A 27,005-nucleotide genomic window follows, 5' to 3' on the forward strand; every position below is an offset into this window, starting at 1 on the left:
TACTCTTACAATTCACTTGGACTACAGTGCTATGTGTTAACTTTATCAAGCTTTGTTCTTCTGAACTGGAATATCATCATGTCAAAACCCTTCCTTTTATAGGTCTAAAGTCATTAAATGACTTACCTAAAAGTCATTTTTCACTAAGTCAGGTTTTCTATTGCTCTTTGAAAAGTTTATTCATGGACTATTTGCTCATAGCGCTTCAACTACTCTAATATCTAACCTTTTAAGGGTTACACATACTCTGGGTGGACTGAAATATTCAGAGAACTCCCTGTGGTGAAAATTAGTTCCTGGGATCGAGCAGCAACTTCAGATCTGATCAAATTCTAAATCTGGCCTGTAGGCTGGAAGTTCCCCAACCTACCTAAAATATAAGATGAAGTGATACTGAATTCCTGGACCCTTCAAGTTTTATGACCTTTTGAAGGCTTCTTAACATTTTATGAACACATATCATTTACTTTGGAAGTTTCTGGCTGTTTAAATTGTGATATATTTCTGCTTTAAGGTTTGACTCATTTTGTCCAAATTGTTAAACGTGCTTGTTGTTGAAAAAAGCATTTCTCCTGGACTGCCATAAATACCTCTGTCTGTCCTGAAAATTAAAACTGTAAAAAAATACTAGAATAAGGAATGCCTTAGTCAGTATGCTTTTCTGAGAAATTTGAAATGCACTTTATATACATCTCCCTTCACCATTCACTTGTAATACGGAAGTTTGCATGGGTGTACACAGGTAGGCTGATTTAAATCAGCTCATGGTTTCTCTTTCTCGTGGTTAAATAGGGGGAAAGACTGTAATATTTACTGACCACTTATTTTGTGTTAGGTTCTTCACCTTTGCTTATTTTATTTTTTGAAAATGGCTAATACTTATTAAGCACTCCCTCATTTAACTCTTGAATAACCGTACTAAGTAAGTGCTGTTATTTTGAAAACCGGACTTAATATAAGCTAAGTAATTTACCCAAGGCCACCTAACAACTAAATGTGGAGGACGTTATCTGAATTGTAAGAGCTTTTTTTCACAAGTGCAGCTTGGAAGCAACATTATAAATTGTATGATTTATCTTTTTCTTTTTCTTTTCTGTTTTTTTTTTTTTTTTGAGACAGGGTTTTGCTCTGTCATCCACACTGGAGTGCAATGGCATGATCACAGCTCACTGCACCCTCAAACTCCTGGACTCAAGCAGTCCTCCCACCTCAGCCTCCCAAGTAGCTGGAACTACAGATGTGTGCCACCATGCCCAGTTAATTTTATAAATATATATTTTTTTGTAGAGATGAGGATCCCACTATGTTTGCCCAGAATGGTCTCAAACTCTTGGGCTCAAGCGATCTTCCCACCCTGGCCTCCCAAAGTGCTGGGATTATAGTCATGAGCTACGACACCCAGCCAGTATGATTTCTTGAGGTGCTTTTCCGGCCTTGGGCATCTGAGATTACAAATGTTTTGCTTTAAATGTCACAGCAACAGTAAATATCTTTAAAACTAATAATCTCAAGTAAGATATTTTCCTTTTTAAGTCTTTTCACTCCTTCAGAGGTAAACTTGGTGACACTTCTGCTTATATCATAAAGCTGTACTTTCAATGATAAAATGAATACAGTATATCAAGTGTGCTGACATATATGCTGTGTGTGTGTGTGTGTGTGACAGAGAGAGAGAGAGAGAGACAGAGACAGAGAGAGAGACAGAGAGAGAGAGGGAGAGAGAGAGAGAAACAGTGGCACATCTTAATCTCTGGTAGAACTAAATGTGGTGATAGCAATTTAGGCAGATTTTAGCTTGGAGATTTGAACCCCTTAAAGAGATGGGAAGTATGGGAGAAAACCTGCTACTCTTTAATTATATGGATAAAGTAAAAAATGTTTCCTTTCCCTTTCCTTCAGTTAAATAATGACAGGTAGGCGGGTCATTCAGCTCACCTTAATTTTCTCACTATTAAAAGGGTCTTCGATGTCCATGAATTTGTATTAATTTTAAAATTAAATGTGCACAATAGTGGATTAAAACATAATTTTACTTCATAGCAACCTTTATTTCCCTAGCAGTACTCTTGCAGTAAAATTGTGTCCAAGCTCCCAGCCAGTCTTAATGATGTTAGAGATGCTTCAAAACGTCTTCTTTGAAAAACACCTTTCCTACTCCCCACCAAAATAAATCACCTCCTTATCTAAAAGAACTATAAAAGAAGCATTTCTAGGTTCAGCAGACTTAAATTGACATTTACCATTAAGAAGACAACCTAATCAGACGTCGCTGAAGTATTGTTTTCAATGATGATTGACTGAGAAAAGAGCAGTACATTTTGAGAAATGAGGGATTCTGTATATGGCAAGCGTGTGCTCCACATTCAGCTCAAATGGAGACTAACAATGCATAAGAACCAACTGGCTGAGGCTGCTGATTTGCTAATAAAGCTGTTTTCCTCTTCTCTGCCTTTTGCTTCCTCTGGAGTCCAGCTGCCTTTTCTGTTTCCCCTCTTGTATCCATGGCCTTATTGCTCTGAGCAAGGACCTTCAGCCTGGAGAGAGGAAGAGTAGCAATAATAGAAACGAACCTTTCTGCAAAGGTATTGAAAGTTTCTAAAATGGCCAGACCACATGCTTGGGGGAAGGGACGGTAGAGCTGTTGCACAGTGACTCGCGTCATAAAATAGAAACTCCAGGCAACTGCAGCTGTGAAAAGATTGTGTTAAAGAAACAGGATGACTGTGGTTTACTGCGAGCATCAATTTTCCTGTTGAGCATTTTTTACAGGAAGTTGAAGAACAAAGACAAATTCATCTTAATTAGTTCTAATGGTTTTCAGATCTTAAATACATCCAGCTAAGTTTGCATCATGGAGGAGTATCTAAAGAATAGAATCAAGAATAATTGAGTAGGAATCCCAAAACGAGATGCTTTTTAAAATTCACCGTCTTAGCAGCAATTTGAGTTTGCTCGATGATTTTATTTTTTCAGGGGGACTTGGAGTGGATTCACTGTCTTTGTAATGAATGCCCTTGCAGTTATTTTTTATGGTTGTAATAACTCAATATGAATTTAAAAACCTTTTCTCAGGAAAACACTTTTGTGTTACATGTATTATAAATTTTGTTCTGTTAATATTTTTGTATATAATTGTGTGTATATGTGTATGTGTGAAACAGAGAGAGAGAGAGGGAGAGAGAGAGAGATGTACATGTACTTATAAGCTGGAAGGCCATGTATCAAAATAACAAAGAGTTACCTCTGGTTATTACCCCTAACCCTTTTTCACATAAAAATTAATTATTATTCAATGCTTCCTTTAGTGGTTAAATACAACTTCAGTGCTTTTTTTTCATCTTTGTATATTTTTGTATTCTCTACAATACAAAAGGAGAAAAAGAAATCTCAAAGAAAACAACAACAAACAAAAAACTAACCTGAAGATGCCAAAAGCACTCAAGAAATACATAGATGAAAATGAGTTAAGAGCATTATATATAAAGTAAAATATAAATGAGTCCAGGCATGGTGGCTCATGCCTGTTATCATAGCACCTTGGGAGGCTGATGCGGGTGGATCACTTGAGGTCAGGAGTTCAAGACCAGCCTGGCCAACATGGTGAAACCCCATCTCTACCAAGAATACAAAAATTAGCCAAGTGTGGTGGCACGCGCCAGTAATCCCAGCTACTCAGGAGGCTGAGGCAGGAGAATTGTTTGAACCCAGGAGGTGGAGGTTGCAGTGAGCCAAGATCGTACCACTGCACTACAGCCTGGGCAGCAGAGCCAGACTCTGTCTCAAAAAAACAAAAATAAATAAATAAATGTAAATAAAAATAGAAAATGAGGGCAAGACAGCAGTTGGATTTTTGAATCTATCCAGTTATATTATTTCTGATACCCTCCCCCACCCCCAGCAAATAAAATATTCCTCTATTGATTCAATCTTTTGGGGGAAAAAAAGTTTAATTTTCCACCATTCATTTTAGGTGTGATAGTATTTAAGGGTTACTTTTAGCAGCATTTATAGAGCAGAATGCTTTATATTTTTGAATAGTCCAAATTAAGGATAAACGTAATTGGATAAAGCTGCTTCTTATCTTCCCTAATGGAACCCCTGCCCACGTGAGATTAGAGACTGGCCTTCGGAGGATTGTCAACTGTGTTCACTGGAGGACTATTAGGAATCGCTCCCCACCTCATGTCATTCTGTAGTGTGGGCCCTAGGCAGTGCAATCTAGAGTGAATTTTAAGTTGGCTATGAAACTAATAAACAGTTTATTTAAATAACTACCCCATTTTCTTGATCCCAAGGAAGGCAATCATTTTACATTCAGGTATGAGTCTGCTTTCCTAGATGAGCACGTTGAAGAAGAAACCCTGAGTTTCCTGGGGCATGTCTGGACTGAACTGTGAGCTATGGTTGACCTCTAGTTGGCCATGCCATTGAGGAGAATGTGTCCCCTGTACTGGTGGGGAGTGGGCTGAGTGGTTCTCTTTCTCTCACAGTGCTCGTTGTAGCCAACACTGCATGTTTAACAAGTGGGTCCAGGCTGCAAGATGCCTTAGTTTATCTGGGATCAGTGAATGTTGTCTAAATGTAAATGTTAAACCATGATGTTGACCTAATAGCATTCTAGTAAGACCAACGATGCCAGCCATTTCATTCACAGAACGAACTAGGAAGTCCAGAATTTCTAAATGTTGGGGTGGTGTGTGTGTGTGTGTGTGTGTGTGTGTCTGTGCGTGTGTGTAGGCAACAAAGAAGAAACAGTAAATTTTTAAAGTCATTTATGCAAATTATTTCACTCTGTTCTCTCAACCCATAAAGCCAATTCCTTACTAAAGGTTTATTGATAGATCTCTCCCCTTACTTCAGCTATTTTCACCTAAAATTTGATTATTTTTGAATGATTCATTCACTTATTAAATAAACCTTTGGCAGTCACTTACATACTCTAAGGTTCTGGCTGATTTTTAAATTTTTTAACATATGATAATCCAGAAATATCTTGGTGAGAAATCAATTGATGGATAGTTTATTCAAAGGCCATTATCTTATTGTTCCCACAATGGATAATAGACAAACATATGTTGTTAAAGCCATGTGTATTAATTTGCTAGTACTGCCATAATAAAATACCACAGCCTGGGTAGATCAAATAACAGAAATTTGTTTTCTCCCAGCTCTGGAAGCTGGAAGTCCAAGATCAAGATGTAGGCAGGTTTGGTGTGTTCTGAAGCCTTTCCTTGGTTTGCAGACAGCCACCTTCTCACTGCGTCTTCACTTGACTTTCCTCTGTGTGAGCACATGCCTGATGTCTCTTCCTCTTTGTATGAGGACACCAGTCAAATTGGATTAAGATCTCACCCAATGGCCTCATTTTAGCTTAATCACCTCTTTAAAGACCCTATCTCCAAATACAGTTGCCTTCTGAGGTCCTGAGGGTTAGGAATTCAGCATATCAGTTTGTAGGGGACATAGTTCAGACCATAATACTGTATGTGAAAACAAAAGCCTTTTCTGTCCCTTGGGTTTTCTTTGTGTACGTAGAAGTCAACACACAAAGTAAAGATTTTAGAAAGTCTGGCTTTTCTATCATGAAAGTTACTTAACATTGAAATTATTCTTAAAAAGAAATTAATTCTGAAAAGTGTGTCTTCTTAAAAGTCCATTGCCTGGGTTGGGGTGGGGTAGGAGGGCAAGGCCCAGCAAATGGGTAGGCATGTGATCCGACACTGCCGAGAGCCCAACTAGTCTGGGAAGTCGGACACAGGCACAGCAGATTCTGATGCAGGAGATACTGACCACACTGGGAAACTGCTGCTGAGTCCTTTCCCTTCTCGGGTCTCCCCTGCACCCTAGTCAGCTGCCTTTCCTGCCATGCTCCCATCTCCAAGGGAAGAACCAAATGCTGGGAGGCCCAGTCATCAGTCAGCCTCATTCCCACCCAGGCAGATCCACCTACAGCCACTGAGCAAAGCTGTGGCCCCTCAGACTAGCCTCCAGGTCCACCCCTCCTCTGCCAGGCACTTAGCAGCTTGTACCAGCAGGACCCATCCTCACCCTCGGAAGGACAGATCTAAGCCCCGTCCACTGACAGCTTTGCTCCCCCAGGCCATGCTGAAAGGCTTGCACACACCATTTCATTTAATCTGCTCAGCAACTTCCTACTTAACAGATGGGAAAAACAAATTCCCATCTGAATCTGCCAGGTGGCAGAGCAAGGATTCAGAACCAAATTTGCCTGACTACGGTCTCATGTTCTCCCTTTTTCATTCTATAAACCCACTGGTAAAGCCCAAAGGACTCCTTTTCTTTAAATTTAATTTTAATTTGTTTTTATTTTATTTTATTTTTAGAGATAAAGGACTCACTTTGTAGCCCAAGCTGGTCTTAAACTCCTGGGCTCAAGCAGTCCTCCCACCTTGACCTCCCAAAGTGTTGGGATTATAGGCATAAGTCACCACTCCCAGTCCCAAAGGGACCCTTTTGTGTCTACGTTTAAATGCATAAAATAAAATACAGAGAATTACAAAGGAAACTAATTTATTAAAATATGTACTTCTTTATTAATGGTTTAAACAACAAGATCTAGCAACAGATCTAAACATTGCCAGAATGTTGAAAATTATTGATGTGTAGTTGTAATATGATGTGAAAATATCACGTGAAAACTATTGGTGAAAGAATATCAGCTATTATGGTTTGTGGCCTACATTCATAATCAAAGGAAATGCTACATTTCAGTTAGTGCTTAGTAGAAATAATATGTACTTTTTTTTCATCCAAGTTCGTGAACCCTTGAATTCTATCCACAGACTCTGGGTGTGAGGATCCAGGCAGGAATGCCTGGTCTGTTAGGATCCGTGCTCTAGGGCCAAGGCCTTCAGTAAGAACTGGCTCTGGCTCTGATGTGGGCTGTCAAGTCCATGAGAGGAGGGAAGCCCTCCTCTCCCAAGGCCTTGGGGCTCTACTTCTCTGGGGAAGTTGGAAGCTGCCAGGAAAGTAAGTTCCAGTATGCAACACTAGCAAGCCCCTCTGAAATAGGGCTGATTCTTTTGCCTGGATCTCACAGTGCACTGGGGTGATGCTGGGAGCCCTTCCAGTGGCAAGCACTCAGCTTGTTTGTGTGATACACAGTTCTTTCACTGCATATATATTTAGTAAGAACCCTACTATGTGCCAGGTATTGGCAAGACCCCATGGAGTCCATAGGCTGGTGGAAAGACAGCCAAGAAGTGGGCCTGGCGTGGCCGGTGGGCCCAGTGTTGGGGCACACGAGCTTGGTCTTCTTTGATCCAGGGGCTGAGTGAGGTGGCAGTATTGGAGTCTGGGGTTTCTCACACACTTCCCTTGAGGCCCCAGCCTGGAGAAGTCCAGACCATGCCCAGCAGTTGTTCAGCTAGAAGGGAGGAGAGAGGACATGGCAGCCTCCCTCATTTATGTTACCATTGAGATTGGAAAGGGACAGTTAATCTGGAGGGGAGTGAGAGATTGGGCCAGGGAAAGCAAGCCATGCAAACAAAAGTCTGCAGAGGAAGAGAGGAAAGAGCACTTAGTTCTGCACCACCCTCTAAAAAGTGAGAGCCGTCACCCGCAGACCCTCTCCCCACTGTCCATCTGAAGTGGCCAGGAAGGAAAGGCAGCACTTCTTTCAATACCTCAGACCCTTTAATAGCATCTTGCTCCCTGAACCTTGGTTTTGCCCACTAATTTCTGCAATCTGGCCTTGGACCTGGCCCCAGCCATGACTGTTGCCATTTCTCCCACACTAGCCCTCTGGACCATGAAGTTAGCACGCCCTCCCTGGAGTTGTCATCCAGAAGTTAATATACAAGTCAGTTAGTGCACAGACAGTACTGAAACAGCAGCAACAGAGAATTGTAAAATAATTAAGGAGGCCTTTCAGGGTGGCAGCCCCTGAAAGGGTCCCCATTCCACAGTCTGCCCCCTAAGCTGTGCAGGACAGAAGTTCAATTTGATCTCTGCTATGAGAGCTGAACTCATGACAACCATACCCATAAGAGGTTTCTGTTAGTTGACCAGAATATCCACTCCTTCCTAGATATTAGGATCACAGAATGACAGAAAGTTAATTGGTGAACATGAAGTCAGACAAAATAATCTTGAGGGATTTTTCATCAACCAAGCACGTGGATGCACTGTTCCCAGAGCCCATCTCTTGGGCCCACCGGGCAGACCAGGCTATCCCCCTTCCTTGGTAAGCCTTACCCAGCTCTGGTCATACCATTGATTTGGCTCCAGCATCTTTCACAGTAGTCAGGCCTGAATCAGATCCCTTTCGTTCCTGCTGGTCCTAGGAGACGTCTGACTCCAAGGCCTCTGAATGTGCCGCTGGAGATGCCCCTTGATGGAGGACCCCCAACACAGGCACCCAGTCCTGCTCACAATGCCCATGTGGCCCTATGGGTGACTAATTGATGTCATGCCAGAAAGAGCAATTTAGGAAACATACTTTAAAAGAATCCTTGCCTGAGACAGTCTCTTACTGAGAACAGAGTCCGGCCTAGTTAACAGGTGAGCTGTGGCACTAATTCGCCTGCCTGAAAGTGTTTATTAGATCATTAAAAGGGCAGTGAGTGAGTGAGGCAGTGTTATCCAGCAGAAGAGCAGGAACCAAAAGGACGTGACTGAATGAATTGCTTCAGGGTGTTTTAGGGAGTGACTTAATTTCTCTCAGTCTATCAAATGAGCACAGCTATGCTGGCTTCCGCTGTCTTAGGAGTCAGGGACCACGCAAGGATAGAGCCCTGGATCCAGCGGATTCTCCATACATGAGAGCTGCTGTTGCTGCTGTGGAATTTAAATTTTTCATTTTCTAGACCGCCCACTTTGAATGGGACTCTTCTGAACTGTCTTAATTCTTGTTTCCCGGCGGCTGTGACAAGTCCAGCAGTGTCTTTTTTAGCTTCTTCAGTCCATTTCTGTTCACAGAAAGCAAGCCATCTAGCATTATTTCAATAGAAAGTATTTGTTTAGGTTTCAGTTTTCCACATTAACTCTAGTGGTTGAACTAAATGAATATTTTAAATTCTAAGAAATTGTTTTCTGCAATTAAGGGACTATTGGGAGTTTTAAAAGCCTGACGGTGGCTCACACCTGTAATCCCAGCACTATGGGAGGCTAAGGCAAGAGGATGGCATGAGGCCAGGAGTTCAAGACTAGCCTGGGCAACATAGCAAGACCCCATTACAACAAAAATAAAAGATAAAAATAAATTAGCCAGGCGTGGTGGCATATGCCTGCAGTCCTAGCTAAGCTACTCAGGAGGTTGAGGCAGGAGGATTGCTTAGGCCCAGGAATTTGAGGCAACAGTAAACTATGATTATGCCACTGCATTCCAGCCTGGGTGACAGAGCAAGACCTCATCTCCAAAAAAAAAAAAAAAAAAAATTTAAAAAAATTTTTAAAAGAAATATAATTCTGCAGTTTAAAATTTGGGACACATGTCCTGTAGAAATAATGTTATTCAGGTGGCCAGTGACCCAGACTGCCCACTGGTTTAAGGCTCGATCTCTACATAGGGCTTTAGTGCATATGAATCACCCAGGGATCTTGTTAAAATGCTGAAACGAATTCAGTTGGGGGCAAAAGGGACTGGGAGTTGACATTTCTAACAGCTTCTGGGTGGTGCCCACGCTTCCCATCCAGGACCACAGTTTGTGTAGCAAGGATGGGGTGGGAGAAGCTGGCATTGCTTAGGGATGAGAATAGTGGGTGAGGCATTGTCCTAGATAGGGCAGAGGGAGCAGGGGTTCTAGTGAGGCGAAGGAACAGGACTGCAAGGATTGGAGGAAATGGGGAGAGGGCTCCTGGCTGGTGTAACTCACCAGGCACTTCCTGGCCATCGTCTCTTCTGGCCCTGGTGTTTGCCAGGCTGCCCTCTCCACCCTGCCCCCTCACCCACCTAAACTTTCCTACCCAGCTACGGAATCTGGTCTTCCCTTTGTTCTCAGAGCAAGCACACTCTGCAGAAAGGCTCTTCTTTTTTATTTTATTTATATATAATTTTTTACCTAAACAAAGGTAAGACAGGCTCTTCTAAATGAAATGCATTTCTGGTAAACAGCCTGGGAGTCCTAGGTCTGACTTCTCATGCCCGCTCTGTTTTCACTTAGATCCTCTGAGGAAATGCTAAGGAGCACAGAGATAGGGATGGCTGGTCTTTGAGTGCTCTAAACATAAGGTTGACCCCCACACGTCCACCCCGCCTCACCTGCCGCTTCTTGCTTTCCACCTTATATTCTCCATGCCCTCTCCCTGGAGGACTAGGAACTTTGACGGCGGGACTAGAAGTAGATTCATTTTCATATTCCTGCAGTGCACACACAGACTTGGTGAATGTCAGGAAGAATGGGAGGAGAAAGCCAGAGGGGTGGGAGAGGAAGAAAGGATTGTCATGGAAATTAGCAAGGAGGAGAAGCCACTGGAAGTGAATTTGTTTTCAGTGAAACTTGGCCAGGATACATCCTAGCAGTTGTGTGAGACCTTCCTGCTTAACTGGGCCCACCTGGGTGGGTCATGGCCTGCTGTGGTGGGTGGGGGGGTGGAGCCGAGTAAGGCACTGGATGTGGCCTCCATTCTCTCCAAGCACCTCGGCTCAGAAGCCCCTCTGCCAGGATCCTTCCAGAACAGTAACATTTTAGCAGTGAGGTATAAAGGTATGCCCATCTCTTTTAAGAGTTGAGCTAGGTGGAGCTGTCACTTTGGTGAGAAAGTGAAGGCAGATTAGGACAGTATTACTAAGATTACATCTAATACATGATCGCATTCTTGTTTTTCCAGATTTATCAGCAAGACTGTTGAACGCATAACTGCCCAAGATGCCTGTCCCTCCCCCTCCAGCACCCCCGCCGCCCCCGACGTTTGCACTGGTGAGTGTCTCCTCCCCAAACACTTTCTATGCATAAAGCAAGCCAAATGAAGCCAAAACCTGGCATGCATGTGTTTGTATTAAATGTGTTTGCATTCTGGCTTACATGTGATACAACAGGCTTTCCCAGTGCCCAGAGTAAGCCAAATCCTGAAACCCAGCAAATACAAACAACACGAAGGGTTTTGTTTGTTTAAGGTCTCATGTGATGGATAGTACAAGGGTGGAATGTGGCTGATGAGGTGTTTTCTGCCACATCTGCGCAGGGACATGTGCTGGCCCAAGATAGGGTTTGCAGGAGCAGTTCTGAGACCAGTGTGCACTGTTTTCATTCAGATGAACTCAATGTCTGGCCTTTAACTTCTGGGCTGGACGGTCTCGAAACCCAGGTCTCTGCCTGCAGTGCATTCCATTAAAGTGTCTTCCGGTCTCACTCCTTTCTTTTCTTTTTTTCTGCCTTTTCCCCTCTTCTTCCCAATCTGTTTTTGACAAATATCTCCCTCCACCACCTCTGCCATACACATTCACATCCTCCTTTAAATCTATACTTGCATTTAGGCATTTAGATGTTTATTTCCCGAAAGAATTTCTTCAGTGGATTCATCCTGGTCTTTTTGAGTCTCGCTCTGTCTCCCAGGCTGGAGTGCAATGGCATGATCTCGGCTCACTGCAACTTCCACCTCCCGTTCAAGTGATTCTCCTGCCTCAGCCTCCCAAGTAGCTGGGACTACAGGCACGCACCACCATGCCCGGCTAATTTTTGTATTTTTAGTGTGGACGGGGTTTCACCATGTTGGCCAGGCTTGTCTTGAACTCCTGACCTGAGTTGATCCACCCACCTCGGCCTCCCAAAGTGCTGGGATTACAGGCGTGAGCCACTGTGCCCGGCTCATCCTGCTCCTTTGACAGACCTCTTTGGGGAAGTTAGCGTGCCCTCTTCCAGGAATTTGGCAACCCTCCACTTGGTCATATGGAAAGGCCCCAAGATACGCTCTGTTACAAAGCCCTCCGGCTTGTGAAGCCTTCACTGAGGAGGAGCCTCACACTGATGCTTCCTTCATTTTCACCATTTTCACATGGGGAAACTGAGGCTTGGAGAGACAGTTTCTTGCCCCAAGTTTCCACGAGACACATTTATATAACTCATCTGAGGTTGAAACCTAGTGAGAAGAACTGCCTGTTAATTAGCTTATTGTTACTCAGAGTGTGGCCTTCCAACTGCTTAAGAGTCCCCAAAGTGATGAGGACAGAAGTTGAAAGTAAGCATTTAGAAGCATTTCTAGCAATTTGACAGTAGTTTTCTGTTTCTAAGATTGGATGTTGTGTGTCTTTTTTAAAAAACTAATTCATTTTTCTAATAATTCATTGTTATTTTACAAAAGCGTCAGTTCCTGATGAAAATATTTTTCAAAAGACTGGTCCTTGGCCAGGCGTGCACTTTGGAAGGATAACTTGAGCCCAGGAGTTTGAGACCAGCCTGGGCAACATGGCGAGACCCCATATCTACAAAAAAAATGTTAAAAATTAGCCAGCCAGACATGGCGGTGCATGCTTATAGTCCCAGCTACTCTGGAGGCAGAGATGGGAGGATTGTTTGAGCCCAGGAGGTCAAGGCTATGGTGAGCTGTGATTGCACTACTGCACTCCAACCTGGGTGATAGAGCAAGACTCTGTCGCAAAAAAAAAAAAAAACGCTGGTCCTTCACATGGATAAGTTTGAGAACCTCCAATCTGGCTTACATAGCAGGATTCATTTATCCATGTTTCCCCAAAAGTGTGGGTTATAGTGAACTGACTTAATAAAAAATATTAAATAAATAACACAGGTGGTATGAGAAGATGACAAAAATCGTGAATCTTATACCAGAATGCTTGAAGTTTGGGAAACCTTGCTTAGCTTATCAACTCATTTCTATCCTTTATTACCTAATTCAAAGCAAGATTTTGGATAAATAGAATATAGAGATGAAGAAAGAGAAAAGGTGGGTTGGTGGCCATCACAGAACACTGCCCTTGTGAAACAACATAATTAAGGGCCCTGAACACGAGAGAAGTTGGCACCCAGGGAGGTCAGCTGTCAAAATAAATTTTGAGGCAGAACAGGAGGCTACTGAAGGTTGCTGACCCAAAACTGTTAAGAGATCCAGTGTGACACATCACTTAACCTCTCTAGGCCTCAGAGTTTTTTCATCCTTAAAATGGAGACAGCAGGTAATGTTAAGAGCTCTTTCCAGGACATCCAAAGTATGTTAAGTTGAAAACAAGTTGCAGAACAATAGACGAAAATCCCATTAGCAAAAGCAAACTGTGTATGCAGAGAACATTTCTGGAAGGACAGCAGAGAAACTTTTAACAGGCTTGCTTCAGCGGTGTGTTGGGGCTGGATGGGGAGGGGCATTTTAGAGCCTACATTTACCCTTCTGTCAGCTTGTAGGGAAGGCTCTTGACTGCCAGGGTTTGAATCCCATCTCGTCCTCAACTAACTAGGTGACTGGGGCAAATGATTTAAACTCCCTATACCACAGTTTCCTTGTCTGTAAAATGGAAATAATAACTCACAGGGTTGATAAGGGCTAAATGAAGTAATACACATAAGGTGCTGAAAACAGTGCCTGGCACAGAGTAAAAGCTGTATATGTTATTAGCTATATATATTATTATCATAAGCAAGTAATACTTCATCATTTAGTTATTTCAAGATGCTTCCAACTTTACCACTGCAATTCTGGTTAGCCTCCTTCAGGGTTCTTCTGAGTTCTTCCTTTGCCTCTAACTCTACTAATAAAAGGCTGAGTTAGGCCAGGAGCAGTAGCACGTGCCTGTAATCCCAACTACTCAGGAGGCTGAGGCAGGAGGATCACTTGAGCCCAAGAGTTCGAGGCTGTATTGCATGATGATCACACCTGTGAATAGCCACTGCACTCCAGCCTAGGCAACATAATGAGACTCTGTCTCTAAAAAAAAAATTGTTTTTTAAAGGCTGGGTAAGGTATTGAGCCATACCTTTCCCCAGCTTTTCCTCCTGTGGCCCTAACTGGCAAATCTGAAATCATATCCCTGTCAGAAGGGCTGGGGCCAGCCTAGAAAGGACCTGTGGGTTTGGGGCAACCAGACTCTCCCTAGGACAGACAAGACCTAGCCAGTTTCCAAGTGTGATAGACACAGGCACACAGGCAGGTGCCTACATCTAAGTCCATTTGCTGGTCTCTTAGTGTCCCCACTCCCTGAAGGAACAAGATCCCAATTTCATAGTAGGTAGGGATCTTTCCTAGGAATTCTGGAAATATAAGAAAATAATCAAACATGTTAAAGCAGCATTTTTGTCCATTCCGCAATTTCCATGAGCTAAGCTTTCATCAGAATTAAACAACAGAAACACCTCATGCCAACAGTATATGAGGGAACTTTTGAAGTAATGAAAATATTCTATATCTTGATTGTGATGGTGGTTTCACAACTGCATATGTTTGTCAAAACTCATAGAACTGTAACTAAAAAGGGTGATTTCACTATATGTAAATTATACCTTAATAAATCTGACTTAAAAAGAAAAAAAAGCATCTTTGGCAATATACACAGAGGGAATTATTTTCTAGAACTTTGGTGGGTTTAAAAAACATACAGCTGACTCTTTTCGCTAGAGACAGTTTTTCCCTTGCATTGGGATAGTTCTAAAAGATGGGAAAAGGAAGTTATTCTTCAGGGTACCCTCTAGTGAGTGACGCCTGGTAATGTCCTGCAGAATCCTCCCAGACTTAAAATTCTTTTCTCGTGTCTAGTCATCTCACCCTAACCTGGCCCTGTTAGTTTCAGTCAGACTGTGGTCTGAATTTTCAGAGACTTTAATCAAGGATTGACTCTTCCTCCCTTAAAAATAAACATAATTTATTGCTGCATCTGCTTCCAAACGTCTGGATCTTAAAAAGAATGATATGGGGTCTAAAACTTGTCGAGAATTTACAACCTATCACCAAGAACCTTAACAACAAGCTTCCCATACCCAACCTTTCCCAGCCGAGTGTTACAATGCATGATTTTAACCCAAGAGATGACTATTTGTTTGTATGGCTTCCTTTCAGGCCAATACAGAGAAGCCTACCTTGAATAAGACAGAGCAGGCTGGGAGAAATGCTCTCCTTTCTGATATCAGCAAAGGGAAGAAACTAAAGAAGACGGTCACCAACGACAGAAGTGCACCAATATTGGACAGTAAGTAAAAAAAGGCTATTTACCATGGAGAGGAACAGTTTATGGCCTAATAATCAACCCTACCCTCACCCCTCAATTTTTTTTTTTTTTTTTTTTTGGTTAACAACAGCTGCAAAGCTAGCAAAATAAGGGACTGTATCACTCCCTGTAGGCCGCAGCTTTGGCTTGGGTTCCCCTCTAATGCTGCAAGAAGCCAGTATAATAATTCTTTGTCCAAGACATACACAGCAGCAATTCTCTGCATTATTCACAACACTTTCTGGAGATTAACCCATTGCTCCTGGCACCACAGATGAGGAGGCAGCATAAAATATGGAAAGAGCCCTAGCCTTGGAATCAAAAGCTGTGGGTTCAAGACCTGGCACATCCATCCTGTACCATCTCCAAGCCTTGTTGTCTTCATTTTAAAATGGAGATGATAATACATGTTCTATTGACCTCACAAGTTTGTCATGAGCTTCAAATGAGATAATGCCTGTAAAATGTTTTGTTGTCTGGAAAGTGTAATTCAAGTGTAAGATACAATTATTAGGAGCTTAGAGAGAAAGAAAATGAGGTCACAACTTCACTTATCAACCCACCTAAGTCTGAGGTACTTTCTGGAACAAGGCTACTTATTAACATTTACAACAGGACAAAAAATAATCCATGACTAGAATTCTACTGGCAATTAATAAGTAGATCTTAAGGCTGTCTCCTCACATTCCTAGACCTTTCCTTTGCCTGCCAGATGTCCCCAAGATTCATCCTAGACTACAGATCCCATTTGGACGGAACAGGAAATAGACTGACCTTCCAAAATCACCAGATGGAGCTTTATCAACAAGTGAATAATGAGGCAGAATCTTTGCAAAGTAGAGGATTAGAAGTGCTTCGGGGAACTTTCTGGGAGAAATGCCTAATGAGTAGAGAAGGAAGAAGAAAGATCAGAGTTAGGTGGACTACTGGTTTGGGAGGAAAAAGGAAAAGTGAAAGACCTAGATAAGGCCTTTGAATGTTGTTCTGTTACTGGGCAAAGTGGTGCGAGTGAGAATGCACCGCTTTCAAAAAGGAACTACAGCCGGGCGCGGTGGCTCACACCTGTAATTCCAGCACTTTTAGAGGCCGAGGCGGGTGGATCACTTGAGGCCAGGAGTTCAAGACTAGCCTTGACAACATTGTAAAACCCCATCTCTACTAAAAATACAAAAGTTAGCCAGGTGTGGTGGCACATGCCTGTAGTCCCAGCTACTCAGGAGGCTGAGGCACAAGAATCACTTGAACCAAGGAGGTGGAGGTTACGGTGAGCTGAGATTTTGCCACTTTACTCCAGCCTGGGCAACAGAGCAAGACTCTGTCTCAAAAAACAAACAAACAAAAAAAAGGAACTAAGGTATTTAACTCTTGACGCAGTCTGACCTGTAAGTCAAAATGCCCACAAAACGAATGTGGTTATAATATATTCCCTCTAATCCCTCAGCCCTCCAATAGCCATCTGAAACATGGTCCCTGGTATGAGGCCAGAGGAGCTGACCTCTAGGACAGAGGCCTGTGGTTCTCCTCACTACAAGAGGGAGCCTAGGGCTCTGTTGAAGGAGGCTGGACAGTCTAGAACTATTCCTGAATCCACTAGTGGAAACCTTTAAGAATTGTATTCTTCAATGTCCACTTCTCTCATTTAATGGAAATAGTGTTAGTCCTTCTGTCTTCCATGATGTTTAATAATGTGCTTTCCTTGATAGAAGGAAGATACAGTCCAGTGCAGGCCCTTGTTCACACACTTAACTGGACACCTGTACTGCTGTCACAAGCTCTTTGCAAGCAGCAGTGTTTATCCATGGTTTTGTATCTGTTTGCATGTGAAACTTCCCTGGGCTGTATGTCAAAATGTTGACCATGGTTATGTGTGATAACTCAGCCCTGTCCTACAGTTTAATTACTGAAAAAACAATCTGAAAGCTTCATCCTCAGCTTTAGCTTCTCTTTCTGAAAGATGGACAGATTTGCAGGTTAAGAACACTAATGGGCCAGGCACAGTGGCTCACGCCTGTAATCCCAGCACTTTAGGAGGCTGAGGCAAGTCGATCACCTGAGGCTGGAATCACCTGAGGCATGGAGAAATCCCATCTCTATTAAAAATACAAAATTAGCCAGGTGTGGTGGCGCATGCCTGTAATCCCAGCTATTTGGAAGGCTGAGGCAGGAGAATCGCTTGAACCCAGGAGGCAGAGGTTGCAGTGAGCCAAGATCATGCCATTGTACTCCAGCCTGGACAACAAGCAGGAAACTCCATCTCAAAAAAAAAAAGAAAAGAAAAAAAGAACACTAATGGGTGATGTCTGATAGTGCAGGAGTCCCTCTAAAGTTTCAGTACCATGTAAATGTGTCCTGTGAAGTGTAGTATTCCAAAATGTGTCATTCGTCAATGAATAGTGTTTGAATGACAAGGGCGATGTTAATATTATTAGCAAAATTTTAAAATTTTATATGGAAACAATTTTGCATACACTTCTAGAAATTGTTAGTCTTATATGATTTATCCTGTTAGGTGAAGTAATTCTTGTCAGTTATTATCAGATTATTTCTTCCACAGCCGAGCTACCATAAGCATCCCAGAAAACCCCACATCTAGAAAAGATACAGAGCTAACACAAATTTATGATAAACCTAATCCAGAAAATAGAAATAAAAACGAATAAAAGTGGAACTCAGAAAGCAGATAAAATAAGAGATTCAAAGTGTATTTTCTAAAATTAAAGTAGTGTAATAAAGTTATCTGCTAAAATGTTTTAAGATATTAAAGAATACTTTTCTAAGAAAAGCATACATTTATTAAGGAAACCTCAATGAGCAAGGGAAAAGATAAAAACTTTATTAAATTACTTTCTCTCCAAAAAGTTTTGGAGCCAGATTATTTTATTAGCAAATTCTTTCAAATTTTAAGAAACAGCTAATTCAAATGCTGTATAAGTCATTCCCCAATATATTAAGAGATGGAAGGCTATCTAATAATTATAATGAAACTGGCATGATCCTAATGTCAAAACTTGACAAAGGCAGCACATACAAAAAAGAAAGCTGTACATTAGTGGTTTTCAACTGAGGGTGATTTTTGCATTCCAGGGGATATGTGGCAATGTCTGAAGACATTTTTAGTCACTACTTTGGGGGACGGGGAGGGCTGCTACTGACATCTAGTGGGTAGAGGCCAGGGATGCTGTAAACATTCTGTAAAGAACAGGACAGGACAGCCACCCACAAAAAAGAATTATCTGACCCAAAATGTTTATAATTAAGAAACCCTATTATGGACCACTTATCATCATAAATAAGAGAACACTAAAATACCAAAAAACAAATCTAAATCAATCAGATGTTACAAGAATAATTCACCAACACCAGGGTTTATCCCCCCCCTTTTTTTGGAGACAGGGTCTTGTCTTGTCACCCAGGCTGGAGTAATGGTATGAACACAGCTCACTGCATCCTTGACCTCCCAAGCTCAAGGGATCCTCCCACCTCAGCCTCCCAACTAGCTGGGACTACAGGCATGCACCACCACATTTGGCTCATTTTTTGTAGAGATGGGAATCTCACCATATTGCTCAGACTGGTCCTGAACTCCTGAGCTCAAGCAATCCACCCACCTTGGCCTCCCAAAGTGTTGGGATTACAGGTATGAGCCATTGCACCCAGCCTATCCCATTTTTAATGTTAGAAAATCTATCCATCGTATCAAATAAAAAAGACCATAAAAAAGTCTCAGTAGATCTTGAATAGGCATTTGATAAAATTTCATGCTATAAGAAATTCTTGTAAACCTAAAATAGAAGGATCCATCGACTGAATATTTAGAAAGGGAAAAAACCTATTTCAAACCAATAATTCATATTAACTTTGAAATATCAGAGGGATTCTCATTAATATCAGAACATGATTGCCTTTAGGAACGTTAATAATTTACATTGTTATGGAAATTTACCCATCAAAGTAATTACTTATATAAAACAGAAATAAGACATACAACTCTTAGAGGAGGCTTTAAACCATTATTATTTGAAGACCACGTGCATACTAGAAAATGCAAGATAATACATTTTTAGTAAATTTTATTTAGAAAATATAGCAAAGTGGCTTATTAGATATTAAATACAATTTCCTGGTGCCAAAAATAACCTATTACAAAATATAACAGGAAAAACATCCCTTTCACAATTTCAGCAAACAAAAATACATTTGAAGTAACCCTAACAAAAAGTATGTGTAATGTATACCATGAAAACTAAAAAACTTTGCCAAAAAATCCAGAAGACATAAATAAATGGGAAAATATGCCACATCTCCAAATGGAAAGTCTAAATATCATAAAAGTATCAGTTCTCCCAGATTAATTTGTAGATTTCATATACTATTTATCAAAAACTCAACATAGTTTTTTGGGAAGAGGACTTTAAATAATGTTTAAGCTCATAAATACAAACATGCATACATACATAAATTAAGAGATAATTTTTTTAAAAAGGGTATAAGCATGGCTTAAACACAACTAATTTGCACTTCTTTGGACAAATACCATTGCATTAGTATCAGTTTTCTATGCCTTTCAGAGTGATAAAATACTGTGGCTCAAAGACAATGGAAAGTAACCCAGAAGACTAGACAGAATACTCAGTAATCTTTTTGTTTGTTTGCCTCCCATCAAAATCTTTCACAATTTTTTGCAGATAAATTCAAAATAAAACAAGATCTTTATACCCTCTCAAATTGCAAAGAATTTTTAAATTACTAAAGCCTACTATTGGGCTTCATGATATTAAAAAATTAATAGCAATCTAAAGGGCCATCAAATGAGTAGTTAAATAAATTTTAATGTAATACATTCATGTTCTACAATACAATACAATCCTTTAAACTCATGTTTTCAAAGAGTATGACACAAGAAGTGCTAACAAAGTATTAAATGAAAAAAGCAGGCTTAATACTGCTTAGTGAATTTGTTCTTAATTTTAAGAAAAAACACATAAAATGAAAAATACTGATGGGAAAAGTATAACTCAATAGTGGATATTTGTTTAGTTTTTTTTTTTTTTGCTGGAGTGCAGTGGTGCAATCATAGCTCACTGCAGCCTCAGTGGGTTCAAGTGATCCTCTCACTCAGCCTCTTAAGTAGCTGGGACTACAGGTGTGCACCACCATGCCTGGCTACATTTTTTTGTTGTTGTTGATTTTCGTAGAGACGAGGTCTCACTTTGTTGCCCAGGGTGGTCTCAAACTCCTGGGGCCCAAGCTATCCTCCAGTCTCAGCCTTCGAAAGTGCTCGTATTATAGGTGTGAGCCACTGAGCCAAGCCTGGATATTTGTATATTTGTGAAATTATATTTTATTTTCTTCTCTTTTTAACTCTTTCCTTTCTTCTCACCTTTTATGGCATCTCCTCCTCCCTCGGGACCCTCTTTCTTTGAAGATCCTTTTTATTGAGACAGGGTCTCACTCTGTCACCCAGGCTGAAGTGCAGTGGCACAGTCTTGGCTCCCTGCAGTCTTGACCTCCCCGGCTCAAGCGATCCTCCCACCTCAGTCTCCCAAAGTGCTGAGATTACAGGTGTGAGCCACTGCACCCAGCCTGAAGATCCTTCTATTTGCCAAATCTTAGGATACGGAACAAACAGATACTGACCCATGTGGCAGCCAGTCAAGTGGGGAGTGTGGGGACAAATCATCCTTTATTTTCGTTTCTTCCACTACTGGGCCTGGGACTGCCTGGAGCAGGCAGTTCTGACTGAGCTGAGGGAACTCTTAAAATCCTGCATTTTAATGAAGAAATCCCAGTTGTCCACTGGAGGCCGAGAGCCGGCCAGCTCCCTGTTGTACTGTTGTTTTATGGTTTACCTGGGCCAGACCAGGGGGCATAGTCTGTCGGGTGTTTCTTCTTCTGCAGAACCTAAAGGAGCCGGTGCTGGAGGCGGTGGTGGTGGCTTTGGTGGAGGCGGCGGATTTGGTGGAGGAGGTGGTGGCGGAGGTGGTGGAAGTTTTGGAGGGGGCGGACCTCCAGGTCTGGGAGGACTGTTCCAGGCTGGAATGCCGAAGCTGAGGTCCACAGCCAACAGGGATAATGGTAAGGAGAGTTTCTCTGTCTCTGAGTGACTGAAGACAAGGCAGAGTTTGGCAGTTTGGAGGCTGGTCATAGCCTCTAAGGCTCTTCGCCCTTATTAAAATATTGTACATTGTTTGAAATATTACCACTGTTTTATAAGAGACTCAATTTAGTCTTTATTACTATTATTAACCAGGATCAGACAGCTACACAGAACTATGAAATTTTCACCCAGTATTTTTTTTTTTTTTTACTTTTCTAAAGTACTTTTTTTTTTTTACTTTTCTAAAGTAACCTGTACTTTTTTTTTTTTTTTACTTTTCTAAAGGGTTAGCTGGAGTGGGAAAAAAAGGGAGGAGCAAGTAGAACTTGCTGGCCCTGGAAATCTGCCTGGTGACCTGACAGATTCAGCTGTCTTTGTGAGGTAGCCCAGCTGTCTAGTAGAGTAAATACTTGTGAGCTGCTTTTCAAACACGATGGAGCACATCTTGTGGAATATGATTACAAATCTCACTAAATCTGAACAAGTGTTTTGCATGACAGACATTTGGTATTTCAGTGCCAGTGGTTCTCAGGAGTCTCTGCAGGGAGCCATGGACATGAGTCCTTCAGGATTGTCTATGAACCTGGTGGTAGAGAAAAGCTGAACTTGCTCATGAATGCCTAGATAAAAAACTTTGCAGAGGGCATGAGGCTCTCTCCCAACTACTACAGAAACTCAAGAAATTTTACCATAAAACTGCTTTTGTAATGTTGATCATGTTATAGTAATTTTCGTTTTTAGACCTTTTATAAGATGTCCTCTGGGAAAGAATGAAACTCTCACATTTACATGAATATGGAATCACTGAATTCTCAGAGTTAGCCTACTATTTTATCACTGAATGGTCTAAATCTAGAGAGAAACTCAATCACGTGAGAGGTTCTATCTTGCCAGACCACCATTTAAATTTGAATTTAAATTTATTTAAAACTCACCAAAAGGATTTAAGGCAGCTGATAAATGTATACATTTAGTACTTTAACAACAGGTGAAGAAATTAAGGCAAAAGACAAAGAAAAATAAAATAATAAAATGGGCCAGGCATGGTGGCTCACACCTATAATTCCAGCACTTTCAGAGGTCAAGGCGGGCAGATGGCTGAAGCCCAAAAATTCAAGAACAGCCTGGGCAACATGGCAAAATCCTGTCTCTACTAAAAAACACAAAAAATTAGTGGGCATGGTGGCTCTTGCCTGTAGTCCCAGCTACCCAGGATGCGGAGGTGGGAGGATTGCCTGAACCCGGGAAGTTGAAGCTGCAGTGAGCCGTGATTGCACCACTGCACTCCAGCCTGGGCAACACAGGAGACCTTGTCTCAAAAAAAAAAAAAGAAGAAAAAAGTTCTCTCTTAAGTTGATGATACTCCACTGTATACATCTGTCCAAATGCTTCTTCCTGTGCCTTAGGTAAAATTGGAACCCCTTCTGTCCTGCAGGCCTCCTTGTGACTCACCCCTGCTGGCCACTCAGGCTCCACTTCCAATGGATCTCTCCCATTCTCACTGTGCCCTGGGCACATGGGCCCGTTGTTGAACTTGAAGCTCTTTCCCACCTCAGGGCCTTTGCACCTGCTGGCCCCCTGCCTGAAGTGCTGGTCTTCCTCATCTTTCCGTGGCCGACTCCTTGTCAGGCCTCAGCTCACATGTCACATTCTCAGAAGAGCTGTCCGCAGCCACTCCATGTACCCTGGCCTCTCCAAGCACTCTTGATCTCATCGGCCTATTTTAGTGTCTTTTTAATACATATAATTATCTGAAAGTATTTATTCCCTGGTTTATTTTTTATCTCCCCCCACAAGAATGTAAACTACAGGAATGCAGAATCTTTTCTATTCTGTTTACTCCTCTGTCTCTAGTCTCTAGCTTAATGGCAGGCGCATAGCAAGTGCTCAAAATTATTTGGTACGCTTATTAACTCATAATTGAAGGGTAGATTTGTTTGTTTGTTTGTTTGTTTTTTGTTTTCAGAATTACTTTGAGTTCCAAGAGATTCTGGGATGGTGGTTTGAAATTTTCCATCTCTTTAGTTCCCCCTTTAGTTTCTCCCTTGTTGAACCAGAGCAGTTATAGGATTGTTGTGTCCTGCCAATATTGAAGCAGAGGTTGACGTGGTACCAAAAAAAAGTTGTGTAGTTGCCTGCTTCTTTGTAGATGAATTCCATCCACTGGTGTCAACTCTTCCAATTAAACTTTACTGATGGTTCTTTTTCCTTTCTTAGTTTTTTCTTATTGCAGTCATAACTCTTTCTTTATATTTTCCCCTTATATTTTTCCATGTTTTTGGGGGCATTTCTCTTCATAGGGACTAGATAAGCCCTCACATTTAGAGATTTACATTGGGATAATTAATTTTTTCACCTAAGACAGCTGACTTATTTTCAAAACTGAGAGGTACAAGGGCTGGGAGACAGAGATGGTGATGGGGAAAAATGAAAATCATGATTCTACCAATGCCATCTTGTTCTTGTCCTCTCATAATGAATAGGCAACTCACCAGAACTCTCACCTGCTTCATCCTGGCTCTTGTCTATACATAATGCTAAGAGATCTTTCCAGAATCCTTTTGAAAGCTGATGGGCTGTAGAACTTGGGACTCGCAGGTAAATAGAGCTATGGTCGATTTTCTGCTCCCAGGAAGGACCACACAAAACCCAATTTATATAAATAATAGTTTCCTGTATTTTATAGCCCTCTGAGGAAGGGACTTCCAGTCACTGGGAACAGACTCTAGCTCTCTGATTTCTTCAGGGTTCCTGATTTCCTAACTGGACGTTTATTTTCCTGTTCTTCAGATTCTGGAGGAAGCCGACCACCATTGTTGCCACCGGGAGGAAGATCCACATCTGCCAAACCCTTTTCACCCCCAAGTGGCCCAGGGAGGTTTCCTGTGCCTTCTCCAGGCCACAGAAGTGGTCCCCCAGAGCCTCAGAGGAACCGAATGCCGCCCCCAAGGCCCGACGTGGGCTCAAAGCCTGATAGCATTCCCCCTCCAGTACCCAGTACTCCAAGACCCATTCAATCAAGTCTGCACAACCGGGGGTCCCCACCAGTGCCCGGAGGCCCCAGGCAGCCCAGCCCCGGGCCCACTCCTCCCCCTTTCCCTGGAAACCGCGGCACTGCTTTGGGAGGAGGCTCAATACGTCAGTCCCCCTTGAGCTCCTCCTCGCCCTTCTCCAACCGGCCTCCCCTGCCGCCTACGCCCAGCAGGGCCTTGGATGACAAACCCCCTCCACCGCCTCCTCCAGTGGGCAACAGGCCCTCCATCCACAGGGAAGCGGTTCCCCCTCCTCCTCCTCAGAACAACAAGCCTCCAGTGCCTTCCACTCCGCGGCCTTCCGCCTCCTCACAGGCCCCACCTCCGCCGCCACCTCCCAGCAGGCCCGGGCCGCCTCCCCTGCCTCCAAGTTCCAGCGGCAATGACGAAACCCCAAGACTCCCACAGCGGAATCTGTCCCTCGCTTCGTCCACGCCCCCGTTACCTTCGCCAGGACGTTCAGGTCCTCTTCCTCCCCCGCCCAGCGAGAGACCCCCACCTCCAGTGAGGGACCCGCCAGGCCGATCAGGTATGACAAGACGTGGGGTGAGTTGCTTCCAAAACCCAGCCTGCCCAAATGTACCAATAATCCTGTCAGTCAAGATAGTCTAACAAAAGCAGGCATAAGTAAACTCTCAGACTGCTTTGTGCTTTTAAGTGGCACACAACACGTGTGATCGTGACCTCGTGTAAACCCCTGAGGAAAGTGGGACCAATATTTCTGTTGGTTTAGAGATGAAGACACTGAGTAGCTAATAAAGTTAAATGGTCACGAGCTAGTTAATAAAGAAGAGGCAAGAACTTTCATCTTCCATCTCTGAAGTGTACTTGCCAGTCCACTACCCTGCCTCCCTAGAGAGAATTTCGGCGGTCTTAATTGGGAAAATAAGTCCCCACCTCCTGCAGGAGGGCTCCGTTATTCCAACAAGAGGGGAAGTTCTTCAAGAGCTAATGAACTTCTCCTGTACTTCTCTCTTCATTTGCCAGGCTTTGAGGCCATTTCCCTATTCATTAAAGACAAACGTTTAAAAAGTCCATTTTGCTCTTTGTAATCTCTGGTACATAAATCCCTTGGAGAATCAAATAAAGGTACAGACTATCTTTACAAAAATACTCAGGCATAAACTCAAAATTTGCCTGTTGTCACATGGCTTGAAGGGCCTGCTGAAGCCCATCTGAGACCCTTCCAATGCCCCCATCCACGGTTGAGAAACCTTGATCTGAGGGACAAACTTTCAGAGTATGAAAGGAAATGCGAGGATTGCCTAGAGTTTGCCCTTTCCGAATTATAATAGGCATTTTTAGTAGAATACACTCACTTGATGCATTTTACAGTGGTTATGGATGAACTCAGTAAAACCACCCACTTTTAAAATTTAATCTCATCGTACAGACCTTATCACATCTGGAAATGGGGCATTTTTTTCCTTTATGCAGAGGTAAGAGACCTTTGACCCTGTGACCTCAGGAACCTCAGAATCACCATTCTTTAAACTTGCTCACGTACTGGAATCATCTACGGAGCTTTAAAAACCACGAATGCCTGGGTCCCTTCCCGGAGTCTCTGGTATAATTGGTCTGGGGTGCAGACTGGGAATCAGGATATTTAAAAGCTCCCTGGTGATTATAGTGTGCAGCAGAATGTGAGAACCACACCTTGAAACCATTGTGCCGTGGCCCTAGCAAATGGATGAGTCAGCAGATTAAATCTTCCCCAAAATAGGCATTGACATATAACATTTATTATTTCTTTTGATTACGTAAGTCATACTTGTTTATTATAGAAATACTGAAAAATATAAAGAAAATTAAAATTAATCCTTCTACCACCACTATCCAGAAAGAATCATTGATAACATTCTTTTAATGTGGCCTTTCAGTCTTTTTAAAATGCATATAATATATGTTTTTACAAACTTGTTATCACACTACATATATTGTTTGCTAATTTGCTTTTTATTTAACAGTATCTCATTAATGTTTGCTGATATGATTATTCTACAGCCTGACTTGTAACAGCTACCTAATATTAAATCCTACAAGTGTACCTTGATTTATTTAACCAATCCCCTCACTTGGTCATATGGGCCATCTCTAGATTTTTCCTGTTGCAGATAATGCAGTGATATATTTTTGTAGCAAAATATATGTACACATCTCTGTATTTCCTTTGGATTAATTCTTATAAGTGGAATATCTGGGTCAGTGAGTGTGCATAGTAAACTATGGATTTCATAGGTACTGCCAAATTGCCTTCCAGAAATTTCCTACCAATTTACGTTCCCACAAGGAGCATATGAGAGTTCATCAAAGGCCCTGTGTATTCTGAGTCGTTTGGCTTCAGTGTTATGGGAGTGGGCCTTGGAATCTGATAGATTTGGAGTCAGATCCTGGCACCTCCACTCAGTCTTCTGATGAGCTTTTTAAGCTTCCAAAACCTCTGAGGCCTTGTCTCCTGTCCCTGTACCTCTCAGAGTTGTTGTAAGAATTAAATGAGACAAGCATGTATAGTGGTTATCTTACTTCCTGGCATGTAGTTATATTCAATAAATGATCATTTCTGTTATTCTGCCAGTGGGAAATAGAAATCTGTTTGCCTTTCTATTGTGCCTGCCAGGATTTGGAGCAGGGAGCCACAAGGTTGAGGAGTTAGGAACATGAACATGACCATTTACTTTAAAAAGAAAGTGAGATGAAGTTACATAGTACAGGGCCCCATAATATTGGAAGTCAAGTTTGCATGTAGTGACAGTTGTGTGGTGGTATCACC

General features: G+C 42.2%; 1 protein-coding gene across 4 annotated transcripts in view; it reads left to right on the forward strand.

Moving 5' to 3' along the window:
- WIPF1 (WAS/WASL interacting protein family member 1) overlaps positions 1-27,005 on the forward strand; it is a 124,950-nt gene that overhangs the window by 88,111 nt on the left and 9,834 nt on the right. For all 4 annotated transcript variants that reach the window (XM_032755328.2, XM_058440961.1, XM_032755329.2 and 1 more), the window contains 4 exons: positions 10,792-10,880; positions 14,959-15,088; positions 21,005-21,181; positions 23,994-24,764. In XM_032755328.2, coding sequence (XP_032611219.1) covers positions 10,830-10,880; positions 14,959-15,088; positions 21,005-21,181; positions 23,994-24,764 — 1,129 coding nt within the window. In that variant the 5' untranslated portion in view covers positions 10,792-10,829. The remainder of the gene's footprint in view (positions 1-10,791; positions 10,881-14,958; positions 15,089-21,004; positions 21,182-23,993; positions 24,765-27,005) is intronic.

This window comes from Hylobates moloch, unplaced genomic scaffold (assembly GCF_009828535.3).
Source record: "Hylobates moloch isolate HMO894 unplaced genomic scaffold, HMol_V3 SCAFFOLD_1, whole genome shotgun sequence".
NCBI lineage: Eukaryota > Metazoa > Chordata > Mammalia > Primates > Hylobatidae > Hylobates > Hylobates moloch.